This window comes from Euleptes europaea, chromosome 1, assembly GCF_029931775.1.
Source record: "Euleptes europaea isolate rEulEur1 chromosome 1, rEulEur1.hap1, whole genome shotgun sequence".
In the NCBI taxonomy this organism is placed as follows: domain Eukaryota; kingdom Metazoa; phylum Chordata; class Lepidosauria; order Squamata; family Sphaerodactylidae; genus Euleptes; species Euleptes europaea.
This window is the reverse complement of record NC_079312.1, coordinates 9,904,237-9,915,980: the sequence shown is the minus strand read 5'-3', so window position 1 is coordinate 9,915,980 and position 11,744 is coordinate 9,904,237. Positions and strand designations below refer to the sequence as shown.

The 11,744-nt window shown below is 47.7% G+C and overlaps 1 protein-coding gene across 1 annotated transcript; it reads left to right on the top strand.

The window, feature by feature from the left end:
* The first annotated feature begins 1,070 nt into the window (after positions 1–1,070).
* On the top strand, positions 1,071–11,107 carry LOC130487605 (zinc finger protein ZFP2-like). Its single transcript, XM_056861135.1, is given in 7 exon segments — positions 1,071–1,344; positions 1,828–1,914; positions 7,003–7,076; positions 7,311–7,576; positions 7,745–8,653; positions 8,655–8,696; positions 11,074–11,107. Coding segments are annotated over 7 exon segments (1,686 nt in total).
* Positions 11,108–11,744: the final 637 nt, after the last annotated feature.

Here is an 11,744-nt window from a genome sequence, read left to right as displayed (position 1 = left end):
CCTGCAAGTCTCACATGTTAACCTGAAGCCAGGGGCCAATATAAGCTAAGCAGGGTCAGCCCTTGTTAGTGTTTGGATGGGAGACCACCAAGGAATACCAGGGTTGCTGTGCAGAGGAAGGCACTGGCAAACCACCTCTGTTAGTCTCATGCCATGAATACCCCCCAAAAGGGGTTGCCATAAGTCGGCTGCGACTTGACGGCACTTTACACACACACACACAGCTTTTATTACTGTTGTTGTTAATAACAACAATAATAATTCCACCATCAACCTTAGCTTTGAATGCAAAAATTACATGGCATGGGGGGGATCTGGGGGTTTCTTGGTCCAGGGTTTTCCAATTCCTGGAAAGGTTGGCAAAGCTTCTGGGAGCTACTCATTTCCCACTGTATCCCCTCTCCACATTATTACCTCTTTCCTTCCTCATGGCAACTACCATTTCCTCACCATTCATTTCGTTCCTCTCACCTTTCCACCCACCAAACGAACTCCTCTCCCATCTTCAGCTTTCCCTCCTTCCCTCCCCCTGGCAGCCTCTAGCTGGGAGAAATGTGACCCAGTTATGATGTGCCAGCCCAGTCACTAGGGTGTGGCCAGGTATGTGGTGCTGGCTGGTCTGGGCCCAATTTGAAAGTGGGGAAATTGTAGGGACCTGTGGGGAGTTGCTTATTTTCCCCTTTATCTCCCTCCCTGCACTGTCTCCTGCTGGCAGCCCTCATATGCTCTGTTCTCCCCTGAGGCAAGGGCATCCTGAGCTGTGGGTTGTTTTCCTCTCCATCCGGGTAGGCAGGACTAAAATTGTTCTGACTTCCTGTACCCCGTTGGCGGGAAAACAGCCTGAGGAAGCCAGTTTCCGTCCTGCCTATCCAGGTAGAGCAGGCAACAGCGCAAAGCTCTGTGCCAACGCTCCATTAGGATTAGTGAGATTTAGTTTTTTCCCCTTTCTATTGCTTACCTGCCTTCTGTTAGTCTCTTCTTCCCTAATATTTGTCCCTCTCCTTCCTTCCCTCGTTACCCTTTCCCCCTCTTTACCTTGGGAAAGGGACTCAGGGCAGGATTAATCCAAGATGGCCGACGCCATCTTAACTAGAGAGGACGACCTTCTCTCTGAGAAGGATTACCAAAGGGGGTTGGTTCAAACCACCCCCAAGTGCTCCAGTTCCCCCAACGGCCGTTCTGACGGACCATTAGGGGGTGCAGAACAACCGGGAGAGACCCTGGCCGCTGAACCACCCGCGGCCCAAATAAAAATAAAAAAGGCGCAAAAAGCCGCTCCGCCGCAACCGGACAGCAGAAAAAGGAAGCGCGGCAACAAGATCGGCGCCGGCATGAAAGCCGGACGTAAAACGCCTGATTCGTCGCTGAAAGCGCGCAGCACCCAGACACGGTCTCTTTGGCGGCGGCGGCTGCAGTGGCGCCCGTATTCGTCCCGACAGGGAATAGTAATTTGGCGGCAACGGGGAATAGTAACTTGGCGGCAACGGGAGTTGGCAAACCCCCCCCCCCACTCAGGCGGCGGCGGGTGGCCATTTTCTATCATGGCAAAACGCTGATGAACTGATCAACTATGCCCTTCAGCGCCAGTGGCAAGCCTTCCAATCCTTCCAGGCCCGCCTCCCTACTCCTTTAGAACTGGGCCACTATGGGTCCCCCTCCAATTACCCCCCCATTCTCATCAAACTAGCAATTGCAATACTGTTGATGAGGGCGAAGGTCCTTCTACCTCTGCTAATGCAAGTAATACTACTTGACCCACTAAGGCGGCCATGAAGGCTAACTTCTCTGGAACAAGAGAACATTCTAAATCTCCCAACTCCTCTCTAGAATATGAGGAGGAAAAAGAGGAGGGCGATTTTGACTCTGATGACGAGCCTCCTCAGGAGTCGGACCAACATAACAGGCTTTTCTCTGGTGAGGATTATCAGGCCCTGCTGGCCAAAGCTATGATTGCTCTGGACCTTAACGAGGAAACAGACCAATCTGAGGAACCAAAGTCAAAGTGGAAAAAGGGAGTCAAAGAATGTTTCCCTGGACCGAAATCCACAACTAATTCAGTACCTTTCCCAGAGTTCTTCATCAATGCTGTAAGGGATGAGTGGGATCACCCAGCCCCTAACAGACAACTATCCAATAATATCAAAAAACTATACAACCTGGCGCCTCACGCCATGGCAATGCTTAAGGTTCCTCTGGTGGACGCCCCGGTACTTGACCTACAGTCACCAGGATTGGTTCCAGAGGACAGAGTTGGCTCTTTGAGAGACCAACTAGACAGAAAAGCAGACTACCTAGCGAGGAAGGAGCACGAGGCCTCAGCTACTGCTATTCAGGCCAGCGCTACCACCTCTATTTTCGCCAGGATAAAAAAGATTATCCAACTAGTTCCCGAGGATAATCTCAGGGTCTTAGGGGGCCTTGAGAGAGTCCAAAGCGCCATAACATTAATGGCCGATGCCTCGCTTGATGCTATGTCCTCAGTAGCGAGATCCATGGCATCGGTCACTTCCATCAGAAGGGGGCTTTGGCTTAGGGCCTGGCTGGCCGATTTCAAGGCTAAAACCACACTTATGGCTTACCCTGTTAAGGAAGGATGCCTATTTGGAGAAAAACTTGACAGTGTCCTCATAGAAACAAAAGATAAAAAACAGGTGCTGCCAATGCAGATTAAAAAGGATCATCGACCTTCCTCGTATCATTCCTTTCGTCCCCCCAAGTTCTCACCCAGATTCAGAACAGAATAGAGGAGAGGCTCCTGGGGAACTACTAGAGGTTCCTGGGGTAGCACAAGGTCATTTCGCAGGGTGGGGGGGTTCTCCAGAACCCAAGGTTTCCAACCCAGAGGTGACAAAGGAGACCGATTTGCAAAGAATAACCCCAGTGATGCCAGTCACGTTCAGGTGTTGGGGAGGTTACAGGAGTTCAGGGCAAGGTGGGCCCTGTCAAATCCAGACACGTGGGTTTCACAAATCATATCAAACGGTTACCTCTTGGAGTTTACATCTCGTCCAAGGAACCGTTTCCTAATTTCACAAATATCCCTGAAGAAGGGGAAACACTTAAGAACCCTAACAGCCATTCAACACTTGACCCACATCAAGGCCATAGAACCAGTTCCCAGCTGTCAGAGGGGCCAGGGAGTGTACTACACTTTCTTCACAGTCCCGAAGAAAAACGGGGACTGGAGGGCCATCCTCAACTTAAAATACATCAACAAGAGGATGGCCCACAGACACTTTCGTATGGAAACTGTCAAATCGATAGTGGAGTCCCTTCTCCCTGGCACCTTTATGACGGCGGTGGACATCAGCGAGGCCTACCTCCATATCCCCATCCATTCCTTGCAAAGACCATTCCTAAGATTTGTGTACGGGCACAGTCACTACCAATTCAAGGCCCTCCCTTTTGGGTTGACCTCCGCCCCGAGGGTCTTCACCAAAGTATTGGTGACAGTCATTACAACCCTCAGACAGGAGGGAATCCAGGTACATCCGTACCTGGACGACAGCTTGATATGCGCTCCAACTTTCAACCTTGCCTGCACACACACGGAAAGGGTTACTCAAGTCCTCCAGGAACATGGATTCCTTATAAATTTCCCCAAGAGTTCCTTGACTCCATCACAAGTGATGACACACTTGGGAACCAAAATCAATTCAAAACACAACTCCCTGTCACTACCACAGGAGCGCATAAACAAGCTAGCGATCTCTGCTGCCAACACGGCCAAAAAGAAGTTCGCCATGCTCATGTCTCCAGCGGCCCTTTTGGGACTGATGGTGTCATGCATAGCTATCGTCCCATGGGCACGATTCCACTCACGCCCTCTGCAATGGCTGCTGCTCCTGCACCAACTAGACATCACAAAGAAAAAGATCAAAAGGATAAATATCCCACCAAACGTCAGACACAGCCTTTGTTGGTGGATCAAAACATCAAACCTGCGAAAGGCAACACAATACATACACAAGGACCCCATACAGATTTTTACAGATGCCAGCCTTCTAGGCTGGGGGGCCTCTCTGGGCGATCAGATTGCCCAAGGGCGATGGTCACAGCAGGAGACACTTCTACGGGCCGACTGGCTAAGCCGCCAGTCCATAGATGAAGGAGAATGGGAATTAGACCAACAAACATTTCATCATCTTACAGACATATTTGGTACCTCTTCAGTAGATCTGTTCGCTTCAGAGTCAAATCGCAAGGTTCCCAGATACTATTCTAGGTACTTCCACCCAAAAGCAGAAGGCACAGACGCCCTGCTCAGCCCGTGGCCGAAGGGTCTGCTTTATGCATTCCCTCCAATCCCTATCCTCCCAAAAGTCCTACGAAAAATCCAACAACACAGAGCCGACGTAATCTTGATAGCCCCCTTTTGGCCACGGAGACCATGGTTCGTGAACCTAAAACGCATGTCATGCCAGGACCCATGGCAGATCCCAGCAAGACTGGCCATTCTCCGCCAGGGTCCGCTACTACACCCAGACCCTCAGTGGTTTTGTTTGACCGCTTGGCGCTTGAGAGGGTACTCTGAAGGGGTCATCAATACTATTATAGATGCCCAAAGGCCATCTACCAGGCGCATATATAACGCGTCCTGGAAGGCCTTCGTCCGGTGGGCTAGAAGAAAAAAGTTTGACCCAACCCAACCAGACATTCCCAAAATCTTAGAATTCCTTCAGGAAGGAGTTCGACAAAAACTCAAGGCTTCTACCTTGAGGCGACAGATAGCGGCCATCTCTACCGTGGTCCCATTCTTAGAAGGATGCCGCACATCTCAACATAGGCATATCTCAGTATTTTTAAAAGGGGTCTCTTAAATTCAACCTCCCCTCATTCATAGGTTTCCTACGTGGAATCTCAATTTGGTCCTAAAGGCTCTCATGGAACCACCCTTCGAGCCCCTTAGATCAGTTTCCATGAGATACCTTCAGCTGAAGGTACTCTTCCTTACAGCGATCACTTCTGCAAGAAGGGTATCTGAGCTCAGAGCTCTCTCCATTAGAAAAGGGCTATGTGTCTTCCACAAAGACAAGGTAGTGCTGACACTCGACCCTACCTTCCAGCCTAAAGTTAACTAACGCTTCCATAGAGCTCAGGAGATCAACTTACCATCATTCTGCCCCAAACCTTCAGGGCCAAGGGAAACCTCCTGGCACACATTAAACCTAAGAAGGGCTATCTGTATTTTCATCGACCGCACGGCAGGCATTAGGAAGACCGACTTCATGTTCATCGGCATCTCCAACCCCAGTAAGGGACAAAGAATGTCAGCTGCCTCCATTAGCTACACAATTAAATCATGCATAGCAGAGGCATACAGGGTATCTGGTAAGCCCGTCCCAGAGGGCATCACTGCTCACTCCCTTAGAAGCACCGCCACCACAGCTGCCTTCGATAAACAGGCCCCACTGGAGGAGATATGCAGGGCCGCCACCTGGACTTCGGTCTCAACATTTGTCAGGCATTATACGATTCATACCTGGTCATTAGCACAAACAGCCTTCGGCCATAGGGTCCTGCAAAATGTGGTAGAGTAATCCTTTCCCGCCCTACTGGGAGCTCTTATAAGTCCCACAGCTCAGGATGCCCTTGCCTCAGGGGAGAATATAGCCTTGGAAGCTTACCGTGAGGGCTTATTCTCCTCTGAGGCGAAGGGCATCCTGCCCCACCCTTCTTATCAAAAGTTTGCATTACATAACTTCAGCTGTCTTTCTAACTGAGCAAACAAGGAACCGCATTCTAAGTACACATAGATATCAGTTTCTAGTTCTCCCTGTTGAATTGTGTTCAGTTTCGAGTTATATTCAAGTTATACTGCAAGTTGGTTTCATCACTGTCTACATAGCTAGTATAGACGGTAACTGGCTTCCTCAGGCTGTTTTCCTGCCAACGGGATACAGGAAGTCAGAACAATTTTAGTCCTGCCTACCCGGATGTAGAGGAAAACAACCCACAGCTCAGGGTGCCCTTCGCCTCAGAGGAGAATAAGCCCTCACGGTAAGTTTCCAAGGCTATATTTCCCATGTTTCTTCTCTGCTCCCTTCCACCCACCAAGCTGCCCCCCTTGCATCTATACTGAGGATATATTTGCTTTACACATCATCTTTCTTCTCAATAGTGATTCAAAGCAATTCTCGGCTCCTGCATTACATCCTCACAACAACCCTGTGGAGTAGGTTAGGCTGTGTGTGTGTGATTGATCCAAAGTCTCCCAGTGAGCTTCTAGAGAAGAAGGGGAATTGAATCTGAGTCTCCCAGATGCTAATCTGAAACTGGCTTTGGCAGTGTGACAGTGTCATGTTGCCTGGCTGCGATTGGTGCTGGGCCTGGCCCAGGGGAATCCTCCCTCAAAGGCCAAAGCAGCCCTCAAATGGGCACTGTAATTTGATCTTGCCTCAAACCTACAGAAACCAAGGCTTGAAGGCTGACAATACTGTGTTGTGGCCCAGCAATGGCCACTGAGGGCATTTGTTTCTTATGTTACAAGCACTGCTTCTGTTATTGCGGGGTGTTATAACTGCCCAATGTACTTTCCCCCCAGATATTCTGCAAGCCTGGGTCAATTTCCAGGTTTTTAGAAAACTCTGTCTTGCCTGTCCAAGTCTCCAAACTCTAGATTTGTTTCCATATTTTATTCATTTTATTTAATAATTATTTCAATAGCATTTAAGATTTAAAAAAACACACATAAAAAACAAGATTTAAAAAATACATTTCTTTTCCTATTGTGTTTCTGTGTGTTCTCTGAATGAACACCAAAAAACATATTGCCTTTAATGTGGTCTCGAGTACCTATCTGCAACAGAAACAAGAACCCTTCTGTTGCTTTGGTTACCCATTTCCCCATTTCCAATACATCCTGGTGTGTGGGTAAATATTGCTGAGGTTTTTCTAGGCTCCACACTTTCATTATAGAAAAACCCATTGAGCACTGACCGTACCTGCTAACTGGTATTAGTATGTTTTCATTCTTATTTGATATCTGTCTCTCTTTTGCAGTTGCAGATGTGAGGAAGATGGTGTGCGAGAAGGAATCTGGAAGGATAGTTGTGGAAAAACACAATGATTGGCAGGTGGATGGAAAATGTAGGGATCAAGCAGTTCCAAAGCGAGGCTACAGTAGGGAAAGGGAAGCAATACAGAAGCCATATAAATGCTTGGAGTGTGGCAAATGCTTCTCTCAGAATTGCCACCTTACTGACCATCGAAGGATTCACACAGGGGAGAAGCCATATAAATGTTTGGAGTGTGGAAAGTGCTTCGCTCAGCATCCCCACCTAACTGGACATAAAAAAATTCACACAAAGGAGAAGCCATATAAATGCTTGGAGTGTGGAAAGTGCTTCTCTCAGAATTACACCCTGACTGCACATCAAAGGATTCACACAGGGGAGAAGCCATATAAATGCTTGGAGTGTGGAAAGTGCTTCTCTCAGAATTGCCACCTTACTGAACATCGAAAGATTCACACAGGGGAGAAACCATATAAATGCTGGGAGTGTGGAAAGTGCTTCTCTCGGAATGAAACCCTGACTACCCATCAAAGGATTCACACAGGGGAGAAGCCATATAAATGCTTGGAGTGTGGAAAGTGCTTCGCTCAGCATTCCCACCTAACTAGTCATAAAAAAATTCACACAGGGGAGAAACCATATAAATGCTTGGAGTGTGGAAAGTGCTTCGTTCACCATTCGCACCTAACTGGACATAAAAAAATTCACACAGGGAAGAAGCCATATACATGCTGGGAGTGTGGAAAGTGCTTCTCTTGGAATTACACCCTGACTGCACATCAAAGGATTCACACAGGGGAGAAGCCATATAAATGCTTGGAGTGTGGAACGGGCTTCTCTCAGAATTACACCCTGACTGTACATCAAAGGATTCACACTGGGGAGAAACCATATAAATGCTTGGAGTGTGGAAAGTGCTTCGCTCACCATTCCCACCTAACTGCACATCAAAGGACTCACACAGGGAAGAAGCCATATAAATGCTTGGAGTGTGGAAAGTGCTTCGCTCACCATTCCCACCTAACTGCACATCAAAGGACTCACACAGGGGAGAAGCCATATAAATGCTGGGAGTGTGGAAAATGCTTTGCTCACAATGGCAGTCTAACTGCACATAAGAAGATTCACACAGGGGAAAAGCCGTATAAATGCTTGGAGTGTGGAAAATGCTTCGCTCACAATGGCAGTCTAACTGCACATAAGAAGATTCACACAGGGGAGAAGCCGTATAAATGCTTGGAGTGTGGAAAGTGCTTCGCTCAGCATTCCCTCCTAACTGCACATCAAAAGACTCACACAGGGAAGAAGCCATATACCTGCTGGGAGTGTGGAAAGTGCTTCTCTCGGAATGACACCCTAAGTGAACATCAAAGGGTTCACACAGGGCAGAAGCCGTATAAATGCTTGGAGTGTGGAAAATGCTTCGCTCACAATGGCAATCTAACTGCACATAAGAAGATTCACACAGGGGAGAAGCCATATAAATGCTTGGAGTGTGGAAAATGCTTCTCTCAGAATAGCACCCTAAGTAAACATCAAAGGGTTCACACAGGGGAGAAGCCGTATAAATGCTTGGAGTGTGGAAAGTGCTTCGCTCAGCATTCCCACCTAACTAGTCATAAAAAAATTCACACGGGAGAAACCATATAAATGCTTGGAGTGTGGAAAGTGCTTCGCTCAGTATTCCCACCTAACTGGACATAAAAAAATTCACACAGGGAAGAAGAGACGTTGCGAAAAGAATTGTTGCAAAAGGATCTCTGACTTTTGTTGCTGACGCTCCTAGACTTTGATAAACGGACTTCTGACCCTTGGACCAGACTTTTGACTTCCCCTCTGCACACCGACTTTATTTTGGTTTCCAGCTCCTGGCGGGACTCCCCCGGATTCCTGCATTCCTGAGATAACAGCCTGCTCTCAAGACCAGTAGCCGGCAGTAACCCGAGACGACCTGGCCTAGCACAATGAATTTGTGGTGATGGCCAGATTGACTAGCCTGATGAAAGAGAAGACAACGGATGAATTTCAACAAAAATGGGAAGGTTATTTGGATTATGTTCAACAAAAGGGATAGATTGTTGATTAACGAGATAGAAACTAGTTTTAATAACTTTATATTTTTATGTTATTAAGTGTACTAAAAACTGTTTAGACACTTCTTCGGAAGTCGGGTGAAGGGTCACTTCGTAGGTGGGTGGAGGGGAAAGGGGTATCTTCTTTAATTTTATAATATTGTAATCATGAATGTAACAACCAAGATGTAAAGATACCCTTCTGTAATTTTTTGTATTTTCTTTCTATATTTTTTCTTTTTCCCCTTTCTTTTTATAGTTTGTTTTTATTTCATTGTATTTGTTTGTTTTTATGTTGTTATAAAAATTTAATAAAAAATTATTAAAAAACAAAAAAAACAAAAGGGATAGATTGTAAGAAGTAAAATTTAGATTATACAAAATTTAATAATTAGAATAGAAAGAATTTATTATATAAATCAATGACAATGTAGAAGACTTTTGAGATGTAAGATGAAACAGACTTCCCGAAGGAGTATAAACTGTGAATGTATGTGTGATTATATGTTTGTTTGTATATAGTGAAAACTTTAATAAAATATATTTTTAAAAAGTTATTAGCCATGGTGACTATAAGGAATCTCCATGTTCAGAGGCAGCCAACCTCTGAATGCCAGTGTCAGGAACAATGAATAAAGAAGAAAATAGATTGCTTTGAAATGTGGTGCTGTTGGGAGAGTTTCACGGATACTGTGGACTGCCAAGACTTCTTTTCTGTACCGTAAGGAGTCTCAAAGTGGCTTACAATCACTTTCACTTCCCTCACCCCACAATGGGCATCTTGTGAGGTTGGTGGGACTGAGATCTGAGAAAACTGTAACTAGACTAACGGCTCCCAGCAGGTTTAGTTTTATCTGGTTCTCCAGATCAGAGTACACTGCTCGTGTAGAAGAGCAAGGAATCAACCCAGTTCTCCAGATTAGAGTCCATTGGTCTGAACTACTATACCACACTCTAGGTCAGTGATGGCGAACCTTTTAGAGACCGAGTGCCCAAACTGCAACCCAAAACCCACTTATTTATCGCCGAGTGCCAATGCGTCAATTTAACCCGAATACTGAGGTTTTAGTTTAGAAAAAACAACTCATATGTTAACATCTTTTGCCTTAAAAGAAAAACACAATAACAGAGCTTTCAATTATACAAACAACTTTTTATCGAAAGGCATGCTTTTGAACAATTAATGTGATTTTTGCTGTTGTGTCCATGCTGATAAATTGTCTACCCTTGGCTCATACTTTGTAAGTTTGAGAACAACACATGCAGCACTCAGGTCATCTGTTAGCCTGTTTCTGGTGTCAGATTTGATATAATTCAAAGCTGAAAACAGCTGCTCACAAGCATAAAATGATCCAAACAAAGTGAGGAAAGCAATCCCAAGTGCTTTCATTGACTTAAAATTATTTGGCAGAGAATTCCACACTTTTAAGGAATTCTGAGTGGCAAATCCAAGGCAAAACCTCCCATTTATAAATGGCCAGTAACCCCCCATGCAGAGTTTTGAGAATCTGGGTGGGGGAAATGTGCATCTGAGTGGCAAATCCAAGGCAAAACCTCCCATTCACAAATGGCCATTAACTCCCCATGCAGAGTTTTCAGAATCTGGATGGGGAAAATGTGCATCTGAGTGGCAAATCCAAGGCAACACCTCCCATTCACAAATGGCCAATAACCCCCCATGCAGAGTTTTCAGAATCTGGATGGGGAAAATGTGCACGAGAGTGACAAATCCAAGGCAAAACCTCCCATTCACAAATGGCCAATTACCCCCCATGCAGAGTTTTGAGAATCTGGATGAGGAAAATGTGCAAGGGGCCAGCTTGCCCCAGCAACAGGGTGTATTGGTGGGGAAAGAGAGAGACACCCCCCCGAGGAAAGGTCAAGTCGTCCGCAGGCTTGCATGAAAACCCGCAAAGCGAACTTTTGCAACTCGCCCTCCAACGATGCAAAGACACAAACACACAAAAAAGCCTCCCGCGTTGCAGAGGAAGAGGCGCCTTTGCATCGCGCCCCGGGTAAGAGGGGGGCAAGCTTGCGCGCTTTCCACGCCGGCAACAAAAGCCGTGCGGGTGCAAAGGGTGGCAAGTTTGCAAAAGTGGGTTGGGGGGACTGGTGCCCAGCAGAGAAGCGCGCTCAGTAGCAGCTCCCGACTCGGGGAGGGGAAGGAAAGGGGGGGAGCGATTCCCAACTCACCGCCGCCGATCACAGCGCAGCCTACCGGGGGGGAGAGAAACCCCTCTTCCCCCGGACTCTAAGGGGCCAGGCCCACTCACAGCAGGCAGAGGACGAAGGCGCCGGCCACGCTCTTGCACACCAGGAAGCTGCCGTCACGGCCGGCCCGGGCCAGCAGCTCCTCGGCCGCTGCCCGGCTCAGGTCCTTGTGGTACCACGGCGGCGGCACAGGCAGGGGTGCCAGGCTGGCCGGCGGAAGAGCCGCCCCACCGCAAGCCATATGCCTCCCGCCGCTCCGCCTCAGCACCACCACCACCACCGCCGCCCCACCTAGGCGCCGCTCCAGACTTGCCACCGGCTGCTCATGCTCGGCCCCGAGGGCTACGTGGCCGGCCGCACCACTACGCCTGCCGCCTCGCCCCCGCCTCCGCCCCGCAACAAAGTTGGCTGCGGCGTGGCGGAAACTTGCGTCGAGGCCTCGAGG